The sequence below is a fragment of the Anser cygnoides genome, chromosome 4 (genome assembly GCF_040182565.1).
Source record: "Anser cygnoides isolate HZ-2024a breed goose chromosome 4, Taihu_goose_T2T_genome, whole genome shotgun sequence".
Taxonomy (NCBI): Eukaryota; Metazoa; Chordata; class Aves; order Anseriformes; family Anatidae; genus Anser; species Anser cygnoides.
Window position 1 is genome coordinate 35,632,482 of NC_089876.1, and position 26,845 is coordinate 35,659,326.

A 26,845-nucleotide genomic window follows, 5' to 3' on the forward strand; every position below is an offset into this window, starting at 1 on the left:
ATCTTAAAATGTGTAAGAAAAGTGTTTCAAATATTACATTCTTGAGCAGCTGATAAACATTTATAGAAGAGATTCTCACAGGCATGTCCAGTTCTTTGCCTCATGTAATTATTTCTTTCTAGTATCTTAGCTTGAATTTGTTAGATAATGCTTCTGTTCCTAGACAGCAGGATCTTACATAGAGTAAATTCAGTGAGAAACACACATACAGAACTGTGCTCCTCAGGAGGAAAGCAGTGCCTGCCAAAATGTTGAAGAAAGCAGGCGTGTCTGAATTCATCCACATCCGTATTATCTCCAAAAATAAATCAAGGGAAAGGTATTCTACTTTGCACTTTGAGTATGGCTTTTATTAGCTGTAATAAACAGTCTTTCGGGTTGCCTTTAGCAGCCCAAGCAGCAGGCTTGCCCATATATGGTGCATCTTATTTATTTTATTTTTTTTTTTTCCAGATAAAAATCATGGTAGACGTCCAGATGCAGTTAGCTCTGGAAACGTCTGGGTAGTACATCAAGGGCAAAATTCTGCGTCCAGCCCATTTCCCATTCTTTTTAGGATCTACATCTCAATTTTTATATGCTGCACTGACTAATTTAAAACATTCAAGGATGATACCTTACTCCTATAGAAGTCTATGCCAACTCTTCCCTTTGTTTCAAAGAATCAGACACAATACATGCTTAGAAGCACCTTTAGACATAAGGACTGAGGGATTCTCAACTTTTTGGATGTCTTCCTGATCTCCCTAAACATAATCAAGGATTTCTTACTTATGTTTATTATCAGTTCATCAGTTTGTGACTGTGGTTCTTATAGTTCTTTTATAATATTTATTAAGAATTTGATGGAAAAATTAATTATTTTTATCTAGAGGTGTCAGTCTAATATACTGAAAACAATCCATGGCCTCTCTACAAGGCGTAGACACTTTGCTCATGCACATTGCTTCACCCTGTACCTTATGTGTTTTGTAACACATATTGGCAGGACGTACCCTGAGTCTATTTGTAGCAGATGAAGGATTACGACATGGCAAAGCATCAGCCCTCATATGTGAAGCATGAGCTAGCTAGCTAGCAGGGCTGCGTGGGATCGGGTGCCCGTGCTAGCTGGGGAGCCTCTAGGCTTCAAAATGCCGTGCAGGCATGCTCTCCCGGAGCCTGGATTTAGGTTCGGGACGTGTGAGAAGAGTTCATGAGTTACTGAGTATTAAGAGTTGAGCCGAGCTGCTCGTAAGAGTGCTGGGCAGGTGAGACGGGCACTGCTGGCAGGACAACTTGCACCAGCAATGGGAATTGGACACTTGTCGGAAAAATGCTTTCCCGAGGATTATTCTCAGACCAGAAGTGAGTGTCATGATCTGTGTATCGTCCTGGCTCTGGTCCAGCTATTCCTTGACCTTACCTGCTATCCTCCACCTAATCCTCAAGGTAGATCTTGGGTCTACAGAGTTTTCCCTCTCCTCTGGGGGAGGGCAAAGACTGATAAAGCATTTTCTGGTGCTTAGATGAGTGTGGCAGATGACACAGTGAGTTGTGGCCACGCAGTCTGCTTCGTGCCCAGTTTCCATGACACAGCCTGCACAAAGGTTCATGATTTCAGCCTCTTCCCTCACTTTTGCATTTCCACCTTACTTCTTGGTCTCAGGAGACTTCTGTTCTAAGCAGTAAGGTTTTACAAAGAGGCACAAAGCATCTTCCGAAGCTGTACACCTGTGGCTTTGTTTGAGATATAAAACATAATTCAACCCCAAAGTTCACCCATCCCAATTTAGAGCCCCTCTTGCAGCACAAGCTGTAGACCAGAGTGTGTGAATTATAAATACAGTGACAAGCAAAATGATGGACTGTGGAATAACACGATAGTGTTTAAATTGCACATGCTCCCCCAAAATATCTGCTAACATAAACGCCAAGAAACCTACGTGCAGCTATTTGAATGTGTCTTTACAGGACTGTTTCTACCACATAAATCATTTGTTTTGCTTAGCTCTACCCTTCTTCGTGGCAAAATGGTTGAGAAGAGAGACTTTCTAAATTATTTTTTTCACCCCATCTGGTGGGGACCCAGCAATGGGTAAACATTCAGTCCTGGCAGCGTGACAAGGACTGGTGCAGCCGCTTTTATCATCTGGGGCTTTAACTCTTTGAGCCATTTTCTGGAGAAAATGTTAGCATTCCAGCAGTCCTCCTCCTTTTATTTATTGGTCACAGGGAGGTAGAGTAGCACATCTGGAAACCTGCTAGCTGCCCAGGACTACTGTTTAAATAAACTGCAACCACCATATCTGTTTTGGTTGGACATAACGGCATGTTGCCACAATAAAACCAAAATCACAATGTGATGTTTCTAATTAGCTGTGTTGCTGTACATTTTTTAATTATTTTGTTAAATAACCTATTTACTGATTTAGATGAATACTTCTGAAAGAAATGAATCAGTGGACTGATAAATATATTTAGTTAGCTGATCGTCGTATACCTCCCTGGCCTGTGGAAAAAAAACAACCATATGTTTTTTCTTTACAAAATGTTGGCCCTCAACTTATGCATTCTTTCCTTCAAGAATGCAGGAGGGCAACCAAACATAGAGGTTATATCCTTCTCAGGAATTCTCATTTGACATATGCTTTTGGTTCACTTCAATCTTAAAATCAAATTAAATCTGACAATGCAGTTGTATTGTTCTTCTCACTCTTTCGTTTGACACGTTTTGAAGTATTTCCTGGTTTGGGGTGACAAGTAAAGGACTGTATTTTCGTATTAGAAAAACTTCAGCCTCTTTATTTTCCAGTAATAGTAGGAAAGAGTCTCAAGGGTTAACATTTCGCGAGATTTATATGACTGGGCTTAAGGACATTTATACTCATCCTGTTTTCTTAGCATACACTGTGTTTCTACTTAACAGGCAGTGTGAAAAGATGTTGCCTTAAAAGAATGAGTTGTATTTTTAAAACAAATTAAACTATTTTTAAATCTTGGTGCTCTCAAAACAAACAAACAACTCAAAAATCTCCTTTAGAAGTGGCTTGTTTTCCATGTTTTATATGTTATGTCTAAATATGCACATCACTTCGGCCATTGGTGAACTAAATGAAGCTGACGTGTGCTTACCTTGGTGCTTAGCAGTTTACATAATGAATGCTCTCTTCTCTGCTCTGTTTTATGCCACAGCTGTTCCACAATGAATGTTGGTTTCTATCCCAGCCCCATTTATTTCCATACTGTTAGGGAAGCTCTTCCTCATGCCAATACTATCTACTTTGAGCCTAGTTTTGCTATTTTACTAGTTGTATTATTTTTACTATTGTGCTACTGGTACTAAAGCTATTGTTTTAGTAGTTTAGCATGTCTTTTTATTTATTTATTTCTGAAGCACACTGGAGGAGAACTGGCAGCAGCCTCATCAGGGAGTTTTCAGCATTTATTTTGTGTTACCATCATCTAAAATCAGAAGAGAGGGAAATAGCAGCTTTTTTTTAATTGTGGAAGGCTAATAGCAGGATCCTACCCTTTCTGAGGGCCTAGAAACTCTTGGCAGTGTTTTAATTTTTCTCTAGAAGGCAACAGGCTCAGAAAAATGTTTAGGCAGCAGGAGTAAGGCGAAGTCAGTTGGATGTCCCCCAGGGAGTAATTGTCAAGGAAGAGAGTGTATTCATGTCTATATGATGTGACATATTTACTCCCCTGAGGAGATGAGACTTTAGCCCATCCCTTCAGAGGACTGCCCTACAAGATGTGTAATCCAGCCCCAGAATACCATTTGAGGGATTTGGTCTTTTATTTGGAGTTAAACCTTCTTTATTAGATCACTTTTTTCAAAATAGTTCAGCGAGAGTCTCTGGGCTAAATCCAAGTGTATGTATTCCCTGGGGTGGGGTGCGGGAGAGGTGTGTGTTCAGATTGGCAAAGGGCTCAAGCTGGTCAACACAAACTAAAATACCTATGAAAAGAAGGAAAGTTACTTTTTCACTTAGGTTAAAATCACAGGCAGAACTTCAGCTTTGAGACCAACGTCAGCTGATGGCAGATTTTATCTGGACAAGGCAAGCAGAGTTAGAAATGCATGTTAAAATGTTTATCCTCTTTAGTTCAGGCATACTTCTGCTACTTTTAGAAAAGTACTCAGTTTAAGTACATGCCTCTCCATTCAAACATTTCTTGTGTTGAGACTGTGGAGAACCCAGCAAGTCATTGGCAAGTTTAGTTCAAATGAGATAATCTGTTTTTAGCTGAAGGTTGCTGGATGAACTGGTTTCCATTTCATTGTCTTCTGATTTTGATTGGGTTAGAGTTAAAATTCTTCTTTTGGTTCATCAAAAATAGTGGTGAGAATTCCCGTACCTATTAATGAACATAATTTGATACCACGTAGAAAGAATGAATAATGAGTGTGGATGACGTTATTGCTTGCTCTGTGAGGTTATTGCATTATAAATGAAGGAAAGAGGAATATTCTGTACTTCAGTGTTGTTTGTCATTATACAGGATTTCTTACCACAAAAAATATTTATAAAATATTTGTATATTTATTTGTAAAAGTAACAGAGGAAAAAAAAAAATGGCTACAAATAACAGCTTTGCCAGGCATGTGTGTGCCATGAAATGTTGAAGCTGGTTTCTGATTCTTTTTAAAGCGTTCATTTAATAAAAGCAATTAGCATCATCTTTAACTCAGTATTACAAATTTATCTGATTAATAACAGAAAATATTTAAAATTTTAATGATAAAAGTGTTGAACTATGGGATCGACTGTACTATGTACTGTATTGTGTGGAAGACATAGTTCAAAGAACTCTTACCACTCAGTTTTTCAAATAGCTTATCTACTTAGTAGGGATGTTTCTTCTCCTTTATTTCCATCCATGCTTTTGTTTAGACAGCTCGCACTGCTGTGAAATACTTTTCTTGCTTTCATTGAAACACCATTATTTTCTCAAGTTGTACAGTTGTGTTTTGTGTTAGTTTCTTGAATGTCAGCCCATGTTCGCAAAAGATTCATTGACACCTACTGTAATATGTAGCAAATACAAATAGGATTCAAGCGTGAAATGTTTATTCGTAGGCCAAATAAGATTAATAGACACTTTTTTTTTTTACAGTTCCTTATTTGCTTTCTGTTCTTTCCTTTGTTTTTCCCTTTCTCACTTTCTGCTGCTGTTGTCTGTCATGAATTTATTTCATCTACCTTTGTGCTTCTACTGTGACCATGTTCCCAGTTCACATCTAGTTCCACTGGCAATGGTTTCCTTCTGCCACTGGTCAAACAGAAAGTACCACCATGCTTTATGGATTTTGGATTGCCAGCTTGATCAGCAGTCAATCCTGCTCAAATCAGCGTGAAGTACATTAAACAACCCAGATATTGTCCTGATCCTCAGTATCATCTCATGTGTAGGATCTTAAGATCTATTTCTCTCAGCCCCACCATCACTGCAGTACAGTTTTATTATATATATATTGGACAGTCATGTATACAATATGTCTGCTGATTACCAGTAAATGGTTGTGGATGTATAGAAGGGCAGTGATGAAAAAGTGAGAATTGAACTTCAGAAATATGCCATTTTAATTTTCTTTGTGTTTTGCGCAGTACAACAAAAATACTGTGCATTATTGATCCAAATGAATGAGAACAGGACTGTCAGACATTTAAGCTGCGTTCCGTGTTTTCCTGGCTATTTTTTCTTTACTATTATTATTTCTTAAAATGTTGTTGCTAGTTAGAGGGGGAAAAAAGTAGGTATATCTGTTTGAAAAAAAAAAAAAGTTTCATTTATATAAACTGGAAAATGAGCAAGAATATAATGCTTAATTTGTAGGATTTAGCAGTCAATAAAAAACTTCAAGGAAAAAAGAACTGTTAGTTCAGAAATTCTGAGGCTGTTACACTCCTCTCATCTATTCATTCATCCATCTCGCTATGATTAGCTTGGAACTCTTAAATGAAAGTTAGTGTAAAATGTTTGCCCTTCTGCTTACATCACTGTTATATGAAATCCTACTGCAAATGTGCTCAGTTTGCTGAATGTAATTTGTTTTTCAAAACAGTAAGATAACAAAAGTAGTCATTATGGCATGGAAGGAAAAAATTTCAGCCTTTGATAAATAGTAAGACTTTTCCAGTCATAATTATCTTAAACCGTTTTCTAAATAAAATATAACACCTTACAAATTGAAAGTTTGCTAACTGATTCTTCAGCAACAAATCTACAATTTCAGGAAGCCTTAATTACAAGGATAAAATCAGTAAAACATTCACATATGGCCTGAACACTTATCCTGCTGGTTAATCTTTGCTATTTATAAAGGGTGTTTTTAAAGCATAATTCAAAATCATGCATTACAGGAATTTTGCTGTGGGATATTCAGGAGTCACAAGCAGTCAAAAATTGACTTAGTCAGCAGTCCCTGCAGGAGCCAGCTTCTCTGTTTTTTCTGTTTACAGCAATAACTTATAATAAGGACAAGTAATTTGGCGGTTTTAAGAAAATACTTTTTTTAAATCTCGGTGCCTTTAAGTTGTTCTTTAAATCTAGCTACAGTCACCAGAGGCCCTGGTGGTGTGTACCGTCATGCCTCCCCTTGGAGAACTGCGTGCACCGTGGAAACATGGAGATGCACCCTAAAAGCAGTCTTTTACCAGTTTTTGTTACAAGCATCGTATTAAGTTGTGAGAAATTGGCCTTTTTCTTGTGAAACTTACTTGGAAGAAGGCAATTTTTTGCTCTGGAATTAAATGCAGTTCTTGCAAAGAAACCTGTGGTAGCTTCATGGATCTTTTCTAGGCACCATCCCCAGTGAGTGACCTGTAACTTAGACATTAACAGATTTCAAGTGTTTGTCGAGGGTTGTACAGCACATGAGATAAATGGTTGTGGCTTTTGTGAAAGGAAAACAAAACCTGACAGCCACGAGTTGCTGACATCTGCTTATATCAGAAGTCCTGCATCCATCTGCATTCTGCAGCCAGAATCTTTCAGCCTTTCCTTCATCAATTTTAAAGTTTGCTAAACAAAAGTAGCAATGGGGGAAAAATGCTAAACTAGAGGAATATAACAGCTACTGTTTTTCAGCTGAATAAATGATAAATTTATAATAATGTGGATGAGTATAGAAAGAGGTTGTTACATGGAACAGCTTGAAGTTGGGGTATACTGTACTTTTGGTTTATTGTGTAGGTTTTATTTTCAGTCTTTATTTCCTTTCTCCTGGGTCTGCTTCTGTAATAGCATTTTTCCTCTCTTGGTAAACAGTTGAATGTAACTTGTTCTGATGAGCAGGTCAGAGGATAAAAGAAGGGACAGGGGAAGGTGTGTATATACTGAGGAACTTAAAACTGTGTGCACGCAAGTCCCACTCTTTTGATAGTATAATCAGCTATTGAGTAGCTGAATAGCATATTGCAGTTCAGTGTTGCCCCTTTTGTGAAACTGCAAAGGTTAGAGAATCCATAGAGTGCAGTCATTCAAATAGGAAATTATCAAAATGTAAAAATTGTGTAGATAAAGGCGGTTGAGGGAGCCTGTAATGCATCACTATTTGGGACAGGGATTTCTTTTGCAGAGAGGTAAAGATGTTGTCAAAACATTCATGAGGATGTGTGTGCACATGCATATATCTAAGTGGGGCTGGACTTGTAATTGCCTGAAAAAGCCTGTGCTCTGTCTTGTGAAGATTATATATACATATATATATATATATATATATAATATATATATTTGATGACTTAATGGATGTATTCACAACTTTAGGTCTGTTTGTTCGCAGCTTCTTTAGTCTAGGAGGATGAAGGAAGATGTTGAGGTTTCTAACATCAGATGCAGTAAAAGAAAGTCTCTTTTTCTCATCAGGTGATGCTAGCAGACATGCAGAGCTGTCCCAGGGACTCCCTTGTTCTCATGAAGTGAAAGTTCAGTTAAATCAGCTTTGGGAAGCTTGAGGTGTAAGTGCTGCTGCTTTGTACCAACTTATCTGTCTTAAAATTCAGATCTGACATTTTCAGAAATTTGTGAAATCTGGGCACATGTGTGGTTTCATTTGCCATTCACCTGTTGAAATGACTGAAAGTAGGGCTAGCTTCTAAGCTTCTTATTACACATGTTTATTAACTACTTATTTCAGCTTTTACTTTTTAAGATTTAATAGGAAAGCATGTATGAAAAACAACTAAGAGGAAAGCAAAGTACAGTCTGTATATCCAGCCAGGGTGAATATTTGTGGTGCAGTCTTGTAAAACTAACTACTTATTTTGCTCATTTGCGTATGCACTCTCTTTTGTGTTCCAGGTAAATTAATTTAAGCTTATCCATGTTTCAAACCAAGCTCTTTGTGTACTGAAAATCAACTAGTTGCATTTTAACTTACTTTATCTGCATGTTTATTTTAAAATTCTTTGCTTGTGTGAGGCTCAGCACACTCTATCTGCATTTAAATGCATTTAGAAAGATTGGCTGCTTTATTATGAGACAGGCCTTGTTTACTTGAGTGAAAAAGTTAGTGCTTTGTAATAACACATACAGCTTCTAGCCCTGGGACTCATTCATTGAGTGTTTGACTGCAGAAGTGAAATCCGCTTTGTTGCAAAGCAACACGTTTCAGTGAGGCAAAAATTCCACTTCTGTTAAATCGCTTTCCAATTTTCAGGATAATGATGTGTTTAATTTACCACAAAACATGGTAAACTGCCTGCAGTATGAGTTTGGATTAGTTGTTTAGATTCATTTTATTTAATTTTAATCTTTTTTTTTAAAAAAAAGTAAAATGTATCTCTAGTTTTTTACTAAGTTTATTGTTAGTTTTCTAGCACTTAATTTTGATATTTTAATGCTGGCAAAAACTTCGACTTCCTGGTTTCTGAAAGGAATGATAGTTTTACTATCTGCTGTGCTAACTATGGCACAGACAAAACCCAGGATCCATTAAAACTTCAAACAATTTGTGGATAATGTTATGAGCACAGTCTCCTATTTCTAATTTTTGCTGTAGGCCATACAGTACCTACCCCACTGTCGAGAGGATTTCCAAGCACATCATCTTTTCCTGAAATTTCTTGGAGCAAATAACTTCTAGTTATTCTCCAACTTCTCTTTAGGGCCAGTTCTAACTTTTATACTGACACATTTGCAGCATCATCCTCTTTTTGTGGCCAACAGCCAGAAACGAGGACTAGTGGATGGGGCGGAAGATGTGCTTGGCGATCCCTTCCAGTCCTGCCTCGCTGAAGCAGGCACAAGTGGAGGGTAAGAGAGAAGAGAGCTCCTGCCCCTCTGCTGCTCCCTGCCCACCCCATGGTCCCCTGCTGTCATTTTGTCACATCACCTCCTCAAACATTCCCTACAGAGAGGGAAGCTGCGGCCCACAGCTGGACGAGCCCGAGATGGCCTCTCATAACCTCGTCCTGCAGCTTGTCCTCCACCACGGGCCTCCAAGGAGCAGGCTCCCAAGGTCTGCTCCTTCTCTCCGTCCCCAGACACATGTTTACTTTGCAGATGTAAGCAAAAAGCTTAAATTTTTGGAAGAACATCCGTGGGAAGCAATTTTCTTCCTGAACTCAGCGTTGCTATTTTGACACTATCCCAGGTTAATCTTTATTTCAACAATGACGTGTGGACATTTGCGGGGCTCTCTGCTTAATGTATATGTACGGCTGTCACCTAGAAAATAAACTGTTCAGTTCATAAAAACAGACCACAGCACACAGATATTGGAAAATCAAAATAATATTAATGATATATTAATGTCATCTTTTAAGTTTTAGAGATCTGATGGTCACTGAACAGTCAATCTGATCTCTCCCATTTATTTCCCTGAGTTAACTTACGTTCTCTGGCTATTAATCATTTAATGTCTGTTTCATTCCTGCGTCTGTCTAGAAAATGCTTTCTCAACATGAATGTTTTAAGCCTTTGTGAGAGACTGTGTTTTGGAATCTGAAGGAACTAGTAATATAGCTCTAGGGAAATGCTCTAAATAAGAGGTGGGTGTCTGACAAATAATTACTACTACTGCTGAAAAATAGTCCAAAATACTATGAAAAATCGGTAAAAATTTTCATGCAAGCTCACTGAAAGAAAAGAGTACATTTGTGGCACTCCAAGCTGTCTGTAGGGGTATGCAAAGTCTTGTGTGACTGTGTACAACAATTTTACGTAGATTGTAAACATGCCTGATCTATCAAAATGGGGGCATCCTGAGTGTTTGGCTAATAGAGCAGAATTTACACAAAATTTACTACACTTATTTATGCAAAATGTTAAACACAGTTGGAAAAAAAAAAAGAAAAGGATGATGCTCTAACATAATTGGAATAACTGATTGAGGAAGATTTGCTATCGAAGCAAAACTAAGAAATCTGGGAACTCAGCCCGACCATGGAAAGTACTTCTTTCACCACAAATATGACATCTACATTTTATGAAACCTACTTATTACCAGGGGCCAAATTCTGTGGTCTTTATGCAAGCAGAACTTTCACTGGAAGTTCACTGAGGACGGTAGAGTTTGGCCCCAAGCTATTTCTTTTCCATAGAAAATTACTTCATTTGTAATTTCCTCTTCTTATATTTCTCAGTAACTGCAGAAATGTGAGCTGGTCGTTTAATTTCAAGTGAATGCAAGCTTTAAGAACTCTGTGAAATTGCAACTTTATCTTTCAGTGTAATAGAATAAAGGAGTAAATTTGTGGACGTGATGTTTTACTTAGAGGGGAAAAAAGGCATACTTGGAGAACTACATAGGCAGGAAACCAACGTAGATGTGTGAGTTTTTCCATCTAAGTAAAATGAGAATGATTTTAGGTTTTGAACTGAAGAACGGTGACTTAGGATGTTGCAAACAGCTGAATTAATATTGGACTTCTGGGATACTTCTGCGAGCCACAAGCTAGCACCGAATGAGATCTGGGTTACTTATACTACCCTAGCTAATTTTATTAGTATGGTGCTCAACCTTGGCTGGTATATTCACTTCTCTAAGGCTAATGCAAATATGTCCATCCTGTGCTATGCCTTGTAGATGCATCCAATGGGGAAGTAATGGCCATCAAGTGCCTTATGAAGAGCCAACTGCCCTTCAGATTCATGCAAGTGCTCTGCTTTTGACAAGTGTGTTGCATTGGTAAGGAATATATAGACAGGTAACACTTGTGGAGTGAGGCCATAAGTGAACAAAAAGAGTACAGGGCTAAAAAAAAAAAAAATCTGTCCTTTTTCTTCCTCTGCATTGCATTATCGCCTGCTCTCAATGGTCCACGTAAAACAACAGAACAGTGAAGTAACCAAATAGAAACTTTGAAGATTATTGGATATGTCTAAACTTAAAAGTATGATGAAGAGTGAAATACCAGGCCTGATGGTTGTCTGCAGCTAAGTTTCCATGGCTTTCAGCAGGACTGGGATCTGACCCTTGGAGCACCTGCTTGGTGTACCCTACAAATTCATGTTGCTCACAGAGGATAGTGGACTGAGGCTGGCTGGAGGCAAATGGCGAATCAAAAGCTACTATTATCAGTGTAACTCTGAGCAGGAAAATATCCATAGCCCATAAGCAAATACTACATCTGGCATCTCTTTCCATTACGGGATCAAGGACTTAATAGCCATGCAGGAGGAAAAAACAACCCATCGCAGCGTGTTGCTTGTTTTGTGTGTCCCTGCAGTACTGTGCCAGCAGACATAGGCATCCTCTTCCCTTTCCCCACGCTGATGGGAAGTCTTGTGAATGCAGCTAGCATGGCACCGAGCCCCAGGCCCTTTCAGCCTGCAGAGCACCCCACCAGTATGCGCCTGAGCTCATCCCACCTCTCTAGCGTTGGGTTACGTCTCACGGCACCTTCTGGAGAAGCTGCCACTGTGGTTCATTTTGTGAAGAAACTTCACAGATTGAATTTTCCAGTGTTGGCTTTTTGAGTCAGCAATTACATCTAAAACAATGAGTTTTGGGGCTTAGCTGCAAGTTAGCTTTCTTTTCCAGGCTGCATTGCATTACTGATGCTCTTTGAATGGGACTTTCCTAATATTAATCTCTGAATTATGCATAATTCATTTTATCACCTGTGAAACTTAACAACTTTCGGCTTTTCATTTCATTAGCTGTGAGATGGATGTCGATTAAATGTGTTTGGAAGGCCAGAGCTTGATGACACACGCAGCGAATACCACTGAGGACTCCGTTTCGTTTAATGCAGTAATAATAAACACTCCATGGGCAATATTTCAGCAATCGGGAACGCTTTTGCAGCCCTTTCTATCTATAAGTGTTTGGCTAAATGACAAAATAGAGAAAAAAGAAAAAAAAAGTAAAAAAAAATGAGTCAGTGCCTTAATGTAACCTTCGTGGCTGAAAGTATATTAATTGGCAGAATGAATTACCTCAGAACAGAGCAGAGAAAGGGCTCCATTGTGCGTGGCCATGGCGTGAAACCTATCCTCTCTGGCTCTCATGTTCTTTCCTCAGCATTGTGGTCCAGCCTGTCCCATCAGCTGGCTTCGAAGTGAGCCCTGCAAGATTTATAGCATGTCTCCACTGGACACTCATTCGTTCGGTCTGTTTGCGCATTATGCTGAGTTACTTCAAAGTATTTTGCGATGGGAAACCTCCTTCCCCTGCAGAAGCTGCTCCCAGCTCCTCCCTGAGATGGTGTGATGCTCCTTCAGCCTGCAGGGGTTAAAACTGGGAAAAACAGGTCATCAGTTGCTCTTTCCGACAAAAGCTCAATGTCTGGAGCCTTTGCCAGGACCGCGTGAGACTCGAGTGCAGAGATGCTGAGGCCCAGCAGTAACCTTGTGCAGCAGCGACCTGATCATCTGCTGGGACGGAGGGATTAGGGCGGTCACACAGGGACTGCCTGTGTTTTATCAAGTGACAGCTCAGTGTAATAAACTTGCCTTTCAGCAAGAACTCAAACCGATCTCCGGGGTGCTGGCCCAAAGCATTTCATTAGCATTGCTTTTTCCCCAGTCCAGCCAATAGTGAATTATTGTATGTCTTTGAGATTGAGGGGGAAAGGAATCCAATCTTGGGTAAACCAGGCATGGTCATCATCTGTCTTTTGAGTAAAAGTGCTGTATGATGGGAGTTTTGAGCTCTTCTCTCTCTCTTATTCCCCCCCACCTCCACACACACACTTTTGCTAGGTATTCAAAGAATAACAGGATCCCATTTTTTCAGGGACCCTCAGTGAAGAATTTGGTTAGCAGAAGGTGTCTTGCTGATTGTTGGCTCAAAACAAGAGCAATAAACTATCAAACATAGCATGAACTTGTAAAATTATTCGGTGTTTTTTTTTTTCTTTTTTTTTTTTTTCCAATTTTGACAAAGGAAAAGTTTAAAGGAAATAAATACTGAGAGACTGCACGTGAATATGCATGCCATTTCTCACTTGTTTGTGCTCTCCAGAGTTAAGTATCAGGATAAGAAGGAAAGCTGGAGGTTAAATTAGTCCAATTTCCTGTAAGCCAGCAATATCCCATCAGGGCGAGCAGTGTGCTGCAGCGTTCCTTGCTGCTAGAGATGCTTGCTTCTACGGGGAAATCAAGGCTGTGTGAGTCTGGAGACAACGCAGCCTTCTCACCCGTTCAGGGAAGGTTTCCCTAGGTCAGGGTGTGACCGGCAGTGGAAGTGCTGTGCGGAAAGCTGGGGTTTGCCACTGTTTCCACTCTATTTGTTCTGTGGATAAGTAAATTGAAGGCTGGAGTCTTCACGGCTGTCAGTGTGCCACCTTTGAATGACTTCTCAAAGGCAACCACATGTTCAAATTGGTCCTAATTGTTACAGGAAGGCTTCTGAGTGGTTCCAAGACCATCTTTTTCCGCTGAGCTTGTATTACAAAATGTTGCTGGAATTAGATGAAACGAGTTTAAAAAAAAAGTTTTTTTTTTTTTGTTTTTTCTTTTTCTTTCGCAGCTTGTACTTAATGTCAAGATGACTTTGAAACAAATCTGACCCTGTCCTGTATGTTGAATTGGCTTTCTCGCTTTGTGAGCTGTGACATGTTCAATCATTAGGCTTTAAATCGGGGATGGCAGACCTCAGATTAACACTGCGGTATTTGTAACCTCTGGCATTCTCTATCCCACTTTCCCGCAGGATCTCCTGCCCTCACTGGCACTGGAACCATCGCTGTCACAGTGGATGATGTCAACGACAACGTGCCCACATTCGCCTTTAATGTGTATTCTGCCATTGTTCCTGAGGATGCACCTACAGGGACAGATATTTTGCTAGTAAACTCCTCGGACGCTGATGCTTCTACAAATGCCGTTATTAGGTAGGTCATTTAGCACCACTGAGTGCAGTCCTGCCTCGTACCTCGCCTGAAGATTTTTTTTTCATAGTGTCCATCATCAACAAGACATAAAGCTTTAAGGCACAAAAGGACGGTGTGCAGCTCAATTCTCTCAGCAAATCTGACTTTTTTTTTATTTTTTTTAAGTAAGCTTTTAGAAATGTATTAAGGTAAAGGAAAGTTGCAGTACTGTTTTTTAATTTTTTATTACATTAAAAGCAAATGGGAGTCTAACTCACACCTAAGCGTTATTGTTGATGGGCTAAATTTCTTGCTAAGTATAGACAAAAAAACAACAACTCAAATATAATAAATGGATTAAGAAATTAAGCTGGCAGTCTTTACATATACGTTCTCTGACTAAAGAAACGTGGCATAGGCAGTGAATATTTTGTGTTATTGACTACCATCAGGTTTTTTAGCCTTTTTAAAGGCTTTAGCATTATATTTAGCATAACATTTAGAACTGAGGACTTGTAATTAAGGACATGGTTAATTTTCTTTTAAAGTCATCGTGTTCCCTACGTAAATCTACAGTCAATTAATGTCTTGACTTTAAAGCCCAATTTACAGATTTATACAAGGCCAGAAGTGAGATGTATCCTAGTTGGGAAAACAATAAAAAGTTAAAATTTGACATTTTTACCTTTAAATTCCAACTGGTTTGCACAGCTCAGTTGATGCAACCCTGTGTCTTAACTGGCCACTGGGCTGAACACTGGCCATTGCTAGTTCACAGGCAAGAGTAATGAAGATGCTAAGTGGCAGTGACAAGGTAAAGATTATCCACTGAGGACAGATTTATTGGTAATGGAATACAAGTCAGATTCTAATTAGTTATTAAATCACAAGAACATGTAGGTTATCTCTTCAAAATTAACTTTTATTAATGTAAACACCCATGTCTGTTTCCAAACTTAAAAAAAAAAAAAAAAAACAGAATATAAAAGCAGCTTATTTGCAATTTCTATTTATTCTTCAAAGTGTGTAAGAATATCATTGTGCTCTTAAGAAAAAAAAAAGGAAATAAAGCAGAATTATGTTATAATGAAGCAAGTGTATAGAAAATACTGTAATATTTTCTTTCAAATAGCTACAAGCCATAAATAGGAACTTTATGTCGTGGCATCTTTAAATATTTGAAAAGTGTCCAAAATTTCCATTTATTAAATTGTGAAACAATGAAGCTTTTAATCCATTTCACTCTCACTCAGAGAAACTATTTCTGGAAAGCTTCTTTAAAAAAATGAATTCCATACAAATCATGAAAGATTATAATGATTGCATCCCATAACCAAAAATTATCAGGCTGCTCTAAGATTTCTTTACTATGTTTGAATTGCTTTGATATTTCTGCTATTAGTCTTTATCACTCACTCAATACCTCATAGTAGAATAGTTGATTAAAATATTTTTTTTCGTAAGAAGCTGTTTTAAGATTGTTTTGAGGTTTTGTTTTGCACTTTTTAGACTCAGAAACATACTTTGTTTTTCTTTCACAGAATTTGTCCAGGTTTAGCATTTAGAATAATGCAAATCTTAAAATATGACTGGTATTAAAGAACTAACAAAAGCTAGAGGAACCAGAATACATAAGCCCTCCTTGTCAGAGGTGCTGAGCACTCAGAAATTCCTTCTCAGTCTTGTTAGACCCCATTCCAAAATAAAATCTTTGATTTCCATAGATGGTATGTAAAATTCCATGTTAAGATTTTCATATAAAGTCAAAAAATGAACTTCATTATGCAAAAAGTAGCTAATCTTCTGCAAAACTGTAACATATCAATATGTGCCAACTCTTTTTCCTCTTGTTTCTGGTGATAACCTGTGAAGTCATTACAGGGAGCTGATGAGGTTGTTGATGGTAATGAATGCTTGAATAGTATTGTTGAAGGCAGTATAGATAAGAAGGGTTAGCACAGTCAAAAGGCCAGATTTTAAGCACTTCAGTCACTTTCCTTTTATATTAGTTGTCACAATTACAAAGTTTCATGTGTTTATCTTTTGGCTTCATTTGGAATTTTTTTTTTCGTAAATACAGACACTTGCATTGTCCACTTGGTTTGCATGAAGTTGTACTCAGCTATAACTCAGAATATCCCATGGCAAATATAATTTCTTTTTAAATGTCTCTCACAGTGCCTTTCTAACAGTAATGCCTGAGCCATTCTTTGTACGTGGAAGTACACGAGAGAGAGACTGGCTCACACAAAGTTAAAACACTGCAAATCACAGATGAAATGTGTCTGTGCTGCCGGCATTTACAGAGATTTAAGTGGTGCTTTAAGCTTTGTGCACATTCCTTCCACCCTAGATGCACTTTTCTTTGGCTGGAGAATAATTACATATGGCCATCATATTGAATCATAATTAAGCAATTAAAATATGCTCCTGGCATTCTGTAGAGATTAATGACTGAGCATGAGAGGTTGCCACAGCCTATTACACAGGCTGGCTATCAATCCTCTAGGAAAAGCTTCTGGCCTGTGTTATTATTTCTGTCATAGCCTGTTTTGGTTTTGAAAAGTTGAAGATGTGAATGTTACTCTCTTTCATAACAGTAGTTTTCTTCGGAATCTTTTGTATAATTGTGTACTTCAGAAAAGTTGCTACTGTGCCATAACAGGCTTCTCTGAAGAAGCAATGCTAATCACAATTGTGAGTTGATTTTGTAAGGGCTGTAATATGGGATATGAGAATTGTTCATTTTAGCCAGCTTTTGTTTCCTGTGTTTTGTAGAAAGCCCATTATCTGAATTAACAGAAATCTAATGTTAACCAGTTACCTTTAAAAAGACAACCTAGTGCTCCAGGTGTCTTTGAGATTCGTTCTGTACTAACAGAAGATGGGTAAGCATTCAAAAAGCAAGGACAAATTCGCTGTGCTAACAAGCCTGAAGTACAGTACAATGAGGTACAGTAAGCACATAATCAGTTCTTACCACATTTTTGCACACTCACACAAAGGCATGTGCACATTAATACACACCAATCAATCATTAAATTCTTCTCATAATTAGTTGCTATTAGCATAGTTCTGCAGTTACTGCTTTACTCTGATTTATTATGAATTGCTGTGAATTATAATTGAAATCTTGAATAGCAAAACTTAGCTCAGTATCAGGAAACTATAAATTATAAACCCTCATATTATTTTGTAAAAGTCATCCTTTTATTTCGGAAAGTAGTATTATTTCTAATTGTATTCTGCAGTTTCAGTTAAGAACATGTCAGTCCTTTGGAGTAACACTTAATGCATTAGCCCAAGGAAATCAGTACTAGAGGCTGCCTCTAGCAGGCCACTTGCAATTTTGAGAGAATGCCCAGCTGTGTCTCCAAATGTACAAAGGCTCAGTCTGCTCCTCATTTATTAGAAATCTATCAGTGTTAAGCAAGTACATTTGGAAATCCCCAGAAATGCCATTTCTGAGAGGTCTCAAAATATGGAAGAGAAAAAAAGTGAAGACAGATGGATAGGCAGAAGAACATCTTTATGTCAATATCCATCAGCATGGTGGTCTGAACAGTATAAAAAATTGTTATTATCCTAAGGCAGCAGGCTGCCTTATGAAATAGTAATTGAATTTTTCTTTCTAATTTTTTCTTTCAAACAGCTATAGGCTTACTGGTGGCAATTCACAATTCACAATCAACCCATCAACAGGACAGATCATCACCAGCGCTCTACTCGATCGAGAGACGAAAGAGAACTACACTTTGGTGGTGGTGGCGAGCGACGGGGGCTACCCCAGGCCTCTCTCCAGTTCCACCAGTGTGCTCGTTGCTGTTGCCGACGTGAATGACAATCCTCCAAAATTTCAACACCATCCCTATGTCACCCATGTCCCATCGCCTACCACTTCAGGTAACCTGATAGATGGCAGTGCTTAGGATACTTCAGATTACATAGATGTCTTACTAAATGCAAAAATATGCCACAAGAAACGTTTCTGAGATATTCCTCTGCAGCTGTTTTCTAGGTTTTGTTATCTTTGTGTTGCATAGGAATGAATACAAGGCAGAATATATGACCTGCATTTTAGCAATTTTTTTAGTTTGTTCCTTCCATCCAATCCCATTTATACTCGGTGGTTGTGTAAAGAGGACATAGTATAAATGAGCACCCAGCTTTCAATCTAATAGGCAAACAGGTGATCAAATTTAATTGTTTTGTCAGGGTTAGGAAGGCAGTCGCCTCATTTTCCTCTTAAAGTCTCCTTCTGCATGTAGATATTTTTTGGCAGCCTTGACTAATTATTAAAGAGGATTTTGTCAACATCTTCTGAAAAGGCTTCCATATCTTCTATCTCGGATGTTAATTATGTTGCCTTTCATTGAGCCAAGTGGTGAAGTAATGTAAAAGTAAAGCCAAGCAGCAAACCTCCTTTTGTTGAACTTGCACCTAAGCTACAGTTACTTCACTCAATGCAGACATTAATTTCTGTTTATGTTTAAACAAGCCTGATAAATAATTAGAAATGGGTAAGTCTAAAATACTAATATTTTCTATTTACAGAATTGGCATTACAAGGAGAAAGAGGAGAACATACGCATTTGCAGGGAGATAGGGAGAATATACTGAATGATTCTAATACTAAGATTTTTCCAAGATTTAAAATAGACTGATATTGAAACTTCTGCTATCCCAAAACAGTAAAAGATTTATAAAGATGATTGTGGTATTACCACAGATTCACCAAACTGCAGTTGTAGTGGTTGATTGTTGAAGCCAGCAGCACTGTCCATTTTCACATGCATTTGCATACATCCATATGTGATTCCTACAGAGAGAAGTCCAAGACAAATGGTTTACAAAACAAATTTTCCTTTAAAAGAAAAAAAAAAGGCTTATTTCTGTGTCTTGGGGTTGTCTTTCTAAATTTTAAACAATTGCAAATACTTCTCCTTTTTATGGAAGAATGAATTTGTTTTTATTTCTTCCCTGTTTCCAGAACAGCATAATGAAAGAATATTATTATTGTATTGGTGAGTCTTTGTGTATCCGGACTATGGCACAGTGCCTTTGTATGGTTCTTTCTGGGTTGTTTCCTTAAATGTGATTATGAGGAGCATACATATGTTTAACTGATGTATTCAGGCAATACTGGTTTTGGACGCTTTTTGTATGAGACCCCTTATATCTAAAAGTGCATAGAAAGCCTAAGCCACTTTAACTGTTTTTAACTTAGCAAAAAGCTTGAGATACAGACACCCTTTGTTTACATTTGATAGCTTACTTTCATTAAAAGGAAATGTTAATATCTTTTGAAATTATTTTGAAAGGCTGTTGATAATGATTTTACTACCAGACATGGCATCCATTACAAAAAAACACTTTATTGCAATGTAGCTTTAAAAAAAATAAAAGAATAAAACCACACCACCAAACCCTCAAAACTTGTACAAGATTTTTGCTTTTATTCCAATCAGAATATGTAGCGTATCATTTGAAAGAAAACAAAGCTTAATTTCTGTCAACATTTTTTAATCAAGACTAAAAAGAGAAACTAATAATAGTAATTAATAATACAATTTTTTTAACTGAAGCAAAAATCTAATATTTCCTATCTCATTTCTCACAAGAATTTGAATACTCTATTTGTCTAAATATTTCTCCCTGTGGAGTATGTATCATTGCACATGACAGCTAGTGACATCAAGTATAGTTTTAAGGAGACACTGTCAAAGTAATTCCTGTGTGTAACTGATTTTGCCTTAAGAGGTTGAAAATAACATTGTTTTTTTTATACATAATTGGTATTTTGTAAATTTAAGTACTAGTAAAATATCGATAGAGTGTTCTGCAAATTGGCTGGACAGTATCAAATTCAAAAGATCTGCCGTGTATTAAATCTATAAACTCCAGTGAAAAAGAAAACCCTGTATTCTCCTTGCAAATAGAAATGCTAATAGAGTACTTGTACAGTGAAGCTTATTGGGAAATATAAATGTGAAAGACCTGAAACATAATATATTCATGTTATTGCAACAGGTTTTTTTTTACTATTATTATTTCTATGTGACTTAGCACCCTCATTCCTGTGTGACTCAGCACTTCTATCTCAGATGATCAGCATGCTTTTAAAAATGAGGTCTCATTAGTTATTGTCCTCTCAATACTCTTAAAAATCAGAAGTATGAGGCTATTGGAGACAGAGGAGGAATATCGGAGAAATAGGAAGAAAAGGTTGCAAGGGAAGGTGAGACATTAGGGTAAATAAATATCCACTGGTGCTGCCCGTTCACTTACAAACCTTAATAGTTGTTGAATTACAGAAAGTTTTTTGTTGTTGATCTGTTTTGTTTTTTACATGGATAAATAAATGATGAGTAACTCAAAAAAATCAAAATCCCATTCAGTCTCACTCGATTTATGTCTTTTGCAATGTAAATGTTCCAGAAATGGGATGCTAGACTTCCAAAAAATTGTAGGTCCAGTTGCCAGTGCAGATGTATGCACAGACACTGACATCCATACTGACATTTCCCTGAATGCAGTGACCTAGTTTTCAGACCCACATTTTATGGCCACATGCATGTTTTGTGGGCTCACAAACTCAGCTTGTTGAACTTCAGATTTTGTGAAACAGTTTGTTTTCAGAGCAGTTTAAGAAAGAGCATGCTTCTCAGGGAAGAATATCAGAAGGGTTACCCTCACAAGTTTTTCCAAGTGAAAAGCTGGTATCTCATTTTCCACAATCATGCATTTATTCATGAACTGACTTGCCTCTGTTCTCCATTTCAGGTTCATTTGTGTTTGCAGTGACTGTCACCGATGCTGATGCTGGCTCCAATGCTGAGCTCCATTATTCCCTTGTGGGGAAAAACTCTGAGAAATTCAACATTGATCCAGAGAGAGGGGCAATCCTAACTTCTAACGCACTGGCAGGAGAGTCTGAAGTGACCATTTCTGTCCATGTGCGGGATGGCGGCCGGTATCCCAAGACAGACTCAACAACTGTCACTGTGAGATTTGTGAACAGAGAAGAATTTCCTCGAGTCCACGCTGAACAGGAGACTTTCACGTTTCCTGAAAACCAAGCAATCGGTACGCTTGTCACCACTGTTTCTGGGTCTTCAGCCAGAGGAGGCTCCTTGTCCTACTACATCGCCAGTGGTAACCTGGGCAACACCTTCCTGGTCGATCAGGTTACAGGACAGCTTTCTGTCGGTCAGGCTTTGGATTTTGAAGCCATACAGAAATACGTGGTTTGGATTGAGGCCAGAGATACAGGCTTTCCTCCCTTTTCCTCGTATAAGAAATTGGAAGTAACAGTGGTAGATGTCAATGATAACGCACCGGAGTTTGAGCAAGATCCCTTCATTGCTGAAGTAGTGGAGAACCTGTCCCCACGGAAGATACTGACGGTGGCTGCTGTCGACAGGGACAGTGGTGTTAATGGACAGTTAAATTATGAAATAATCGAGGGCAATACAGAAAATAGTTTCAGTATCAATCGAGCCACTGGTGAGATCAGAAGTGTCAGGCCCTTGGACAGGGAGAAATTGTCTCAATACACACTAACCATAAAGGCTTCAGATAAAGGCACCCCCCTCCAGAGCACGACAGTCAAAGTTATCGTTAATATTTTGGATGAAAATGATAATGCCCCGAGGTTTTCCCAGATATTCAGTGCTTCTGTGCCTGAAAATGCACCCCTGGGTTTTACTGTAACCCGAGTCACAACTTCAGATGAAGACATTGGTGTGAATGCTATCAGCAGGTACTCCATAAGCGATACAAGTCTCCCATTTATCATAAATCCAAGCACCGGGGATATTACAGTCAGCAGACCACTAAACAGGGAGGACACAGATCGCTACAGAATCAGAGTCTCTGCACATGACTCTGGCTGGACAGTGAGCACGGATGTCACCATATTTGTCACAGACGTCAATGACAATGCCCCACGGTTTACAAAGCCATCCTATTACTTGGAGTGTCCCGAGCTTCCTGGGATTGGGTTGAAGGTCACCCAGGTTTCAGCCACTGATCCCGATGAAGGATCTAACGGTCAAGTCTTCTACTTCATAAAATCCCAGTCCGAGTTCTTCCGGATCAATGCAACCACAGGGGAAATTTTCAACAAGCAATATTTTAGGTACCAAAACTCGAGCGGTTCAAGCAATGTCAACATTAATAGGCACAGTTTCATAGTTACTTCTTCAGACCGGGGCAGTCCTCCGCTGCTGAGTGAGACAACTGTCACGATTAACATAGTAGACAGTAATGACAATGCACCACTGTTCCTCGCTCCTAAATATTTTACACCTGTTACTAAGAACGTGAGAGTTGGCACAAATTTAATTAAAGTTACTGCAGTGGATGACAAAGACTTCGGTTTGAATTCTGAAGTGGAATACTTTGTTTCTGATGAAAGCAAAACTAATAAATTCAGACTGGACAGGAATACAGGCTGGATTTCAGTGTCATCTTCACTAATGGCTGATTTGAACAAAAATTTTCTACTTAAAGTAAAAGCAAAGGATAAAGGTAATCCTCCACTCTCATCTGAGGTAGCTGTTGAAATAGTTGTAACAGAGGAAAACTACCATACACCTGAGTTTTCTCAGAGCCGCATGAGTGTCACTATCCCGGAGAGTCACTCTGTTGGAACAGTGGTCAGGACGGTTTCAGCCAGGGACAGAGATGCTGCCATGAATGGGTTAATCAGATATAACATTTCGTCTGGAAATGAGGCTGGCACCTTTGCTATTAACACAACTACTGGTACACTGACACTAGCCAAACCACTCGATTTTGAGTTACACCAAAAGCATGAGCTAGTTGTTACTGCCACAGATGGAGGATGGGTGTCCAGAACAGGCTACTGCAGTGTCACCATTAATGTCATTGATGTGAATGATAATTCTCCAGCATTCAGCCCTGAGGACTACTTTCCCAACGTATTAGAAAATGCCCCAAGTGGGACAACTGTTATTCGTTTAAATGCCACTGATGCTGATTCTGGACCTAATGCTGTGATTGCATATGCTATTCAGTCCTCAGATAGTGACCTCTTTGTCATCGACCCCAATACAGGGACAATCACCACCCAGGGGTTTTTAGATTATGAAACAAAGCAAAGTTACCATTTAACAGTAAAGGCTTTTAATGTTCCAGATGAAGAGAGGTGCAGCTTTGCTAGTGTCAACATCCAGTTAGAAGGGACGAATGAGTATGTACCCCGTTTTGTGTCCAAGCTTTATTATTTTGAAGTTTCTGAGGCAGCCCCCAAAGGTACCATTGTAGGTGAAGTTTTTGCAAGTGATCGTGATATGGGAACTGATGGAGAAGTCCATTACCTTATCTTTGGCAACAGCAGAAAGAAAGGCTTCCAGATAGATGAGAAAAGTGGCCAGATCTATGTTTCAGGACCTCTTGACAGAGAAAAAGAAGAACGAATCTCTTTGAAAGTTCTTGCAAAAAATTTTGGAAGCATTCGTGGTGCGGATATAGATGAAGTAACAGTCAATATTACTGTACTGGATGCCAATGATCCCCCTGTTTTCACTTTAGCAACCTACAACATACAAATCAGCGAGGGTGTTCCTCCAGGAACCCATGTCACATTTGTAAGTGCCTTTGATTCAGATTCTGTCCCTAGCTGGAGCAGGTTTTCCTATTTCATTGGGTCTGGCAACGACAACAGTGCCTTTTCCATCAACCCTCAAACAGGACAGGTCACTGTCACTGCAGAACTGGATCGAGAAACGCTGCCTGTGTACAATCTTTCCGTGCTGGCCATTGATTCAGGAACTCCGTCTGCTACAGGCAGCGCCTCTTTATTGGTAACTTTGGAAGATATCAATGATAACGGCCCCACCTTGTCCACCAGTCAAGGAGAAGTCATGGAGAATAATCGTGCAGGAACTCTCGTGATGACGCTTCAATCATCAGATCCCGATCTCCCTCCAAACCAAGGTCCTTTCACGTACTACCTGCTCAGCACTGGCCCTGCAACCAGTTACTTCAGCCTTAGCACCACCGGTGTTCTGACCACAACGAGGGAGATTGACAGGGAGCAAATCAGCGATTTCTACCTGTCGGTGATTACGAGAGACTCTGGGGTTCCTCAGATGTCTTCCACGGGAACTGTGCAGATAAAGGTAATAGACCAAAACGACAACCCGTCTCAGCCCAGAACGGTAGAAATCTTTGTTCACTATTATGGCAACCTCTTCCCAGGTGGAATTTTGGGCAACGTAAAGCCGCAGGATCCGGATGTGTTAGACAGCTTCCACTGCTCCCTCACCTCAGGAGTCACCAGCCTCTTCAGTATTCCCGGGGGCACCTGTGAGCTGCACTCACAGGCAAGGTCCACGGATGGAGTGTTTGACCTGGCCGTCCTCAGCAACGACGGGTTGCATGGCGCTGTCACGAGCAGCGTCCGGATTTTCTTTGCGGGCTTCAGTAACGCCACCATTGACAACAGCATCCTCCTCCGCTTGAGCATCCACACCGTGAGGGATTTCCTGACGAACCACTATCTGCACTTCCTGCGAATCGCCAGCTCGCAGCTGACGGGGCTGGGCACAGCTGTGCAGCTCTATGGACTGTATGAGGAGAGCAACCAGACTTTCCTCATGGCAGCCGTCAAACGCAGCGGCAACCAGTACGTGAATCCCAGCGGTGTGGCCACCTTCTTCGAGAGCATCAAAGACATCCTCTTCCGCCAGAGCGGGGTGCGGGTCGAGTCCGTGGATCATGACTCGTGCCTGCAGAACCCATGCCAGAATGGAGGGAGCTGCGCGAGGAGGCTGGCTGTGAGCCCAGCTCTGAGGACCCACGAGAGTGTCCCTGTCATCATCGTAGCCAACGAGCCCCTCCGGTCCTTCGTGTGCAGGTGCATGCCAGGATATGAGGGGAGCCTGTGTGAGACTGACATCGACGAGTGCCTCCCGTCCCCCTGCCACAACGATGGGACTTGCCACAATTTGGTGGGGGGCTTCTCGTGCAGTTGCCCAGAGGGTTTCACCGGCATGGCCTGTGAGAGGGATGTCAACGAGTGCCTTTCCAACCCGTGCAAAAACGGTGCTGCCTGCCAGAACTTCCCCGGAAGCTTCAACTGCGTTTGCAAAACTGGATATACAGGTACGCTTTCACTTCTCTTCATCTCATAGTGAAGAAGAATTAGAAAAAGGGCAGAAACATTCCTTTTTAGCCCATGATAAATTCCAGCTGCAATTGTCTGAATACGTGCATTTCCAATAGGTGAAGAGGTCATGTAGAAGAAAGTATTTGTAGTTATGAAAACTGAGAAGACGAGGTGCCTGCAGTATTATTTCTTCACTGAAAGGGGTTGTGAAGTATTGGAACAGGCTGCCCAGAGAAGAAGTTGAGTCACCATCCCTAGAGGTCTTCAAAAAATGTGTAGATGTAAAGCTTAGTGACATGGTTTAATGATGGAGTAGGCAGTGCTAGGTTAAAGGTTGGACCAGATGATCTTAGAGGCCTTTTCCAATCTAAATGATTCTATGATTATTTCATTTTAGCTCTGTCCTCCAGCAAATCTCACTTACCTGATTTGTATTAGAGCAGAAGGATTTTTCAAGAGCTATTTTAATTTATTAAATATGTAGAAATCATTTCCAATGCTTAAGTATGACTTTTCTGTTCTTGTTATTGTTATGCATACTGTAGTAGTGTTTTGAGTCTGTTAAGAGTGTTCCAAGCAAGAAAATCAGCATCTGCCCCAAATTGCTTACAGTTGTACAGGACAGAAAACAGATGAAGGATATGGGAAGGAAAACAAAACTCAAGCAAAATGATCAAACATATATATATATATAACAGAAATGGCTTCAGCATTCCTACCTCTTCTGAGTATTTTTTCTCTAATATTTGTTACATATTATTCCTAGAAAAGTAGACTCGGCTTTCACGGTAACAAGGCTCTAATGTATAGTGTCATGTGGAAACTACGTGTATTTCATTTGCAGTCATCAAAGGGCACATTTATTAATTAAATTATATTAAATTAAATTTCTGGCTCCTCATGTAAGGGTTCTGGATGCTTTCAGTTATTTTAAGATAAGTATCAACAGATTGAGATTGCAAATTCTCTTAAACCACTACAGTCACTGTAACATATATAGTGTTAGGGGTTGGATGAAAATACAGAGAAGTCCTTTTCTAGCAGAAGAAAACTACTTGGTTGTCATGACTAGTTATACCATCAGAACTTTGGCCTGCTGAATTTGCCTGCTTGAAATTATTCTAGCATGACTGCCTTCCAGCCTTAGTCTTCATTTATTGCTCAGGGTGAGATTTGGGAAAACAGCCCTACGCCAAGTAGCCTGTAAACTTAAGTTCATATACATAATTGTTTTTTTTTTTCTGGCATAATCTTTGTCTGCTTGGGTCTTCCTCCATCTGTGGTTCCTGTGTGTATTAGAAAGTTGTGCAATACTTTAGCTATTAGCTATTAGCTAAAGTATTGTGCTATGTGAGGCACATTCAAGAAAAAAAAAAACATTAAAAAACTCAAATGTGTTTACTACGGTATGTGAATCATATGTACTTTCTCTAGAAAAATCATCACTTTATAAGCTGAT

At 39.3% G+C, this 26,845-nt stretch overlaps 1 protein-coding gene and 1 long non-coding RNA gene across 3 annotated transcripts in view; one reads left to right on the forward strand and one right to left on the reverse strand.

Moving 5' to 3' along the window:
- FAT4 (FAT atypical cadherin 4) overlaps positions 1-26,845 on the forward strand; it is a 142,972-nt gene that overhangs the window by 87,861 nt on the left and 28,266 nt on the right. The window contains exons 7-9 of the mRNA XM_048078120.2: positions 14,090-14,270; positions 17,902-18,152; positions 21,033-25,382. Coding sequence (XP_047934077.2) covers positions 14,090-14,270; positions 17,902-18,152; positions 21,033-25,382 — 4,782 coding nt within the window. The remainder of the gene's footprint in view (positions 1-14,089; positions 14,271-17,901; positions 18,153-21,032; positions 25,383-26,845) is intronic.
- LOC125184554 (uncharacterized) lies at positions 12,138-14,139 on the reverse strand. 2 transcript variants are annotated; one of them, XR_010831086.1, is made up of 3 exons: positions 13,947-14,139; positions 12,373-12,501; positions 12,138-12,265 (listed from the first exon to the last, which is right to left on the reverse strand). It is a non-coding gene; the product is annotated as an uncharacterized lncRNA (long non-coding RNA). The 2 variants fall into 2 exon arrangements; XR_007168725.2 differs by having other exon boundaries at positions 14,031-14,111.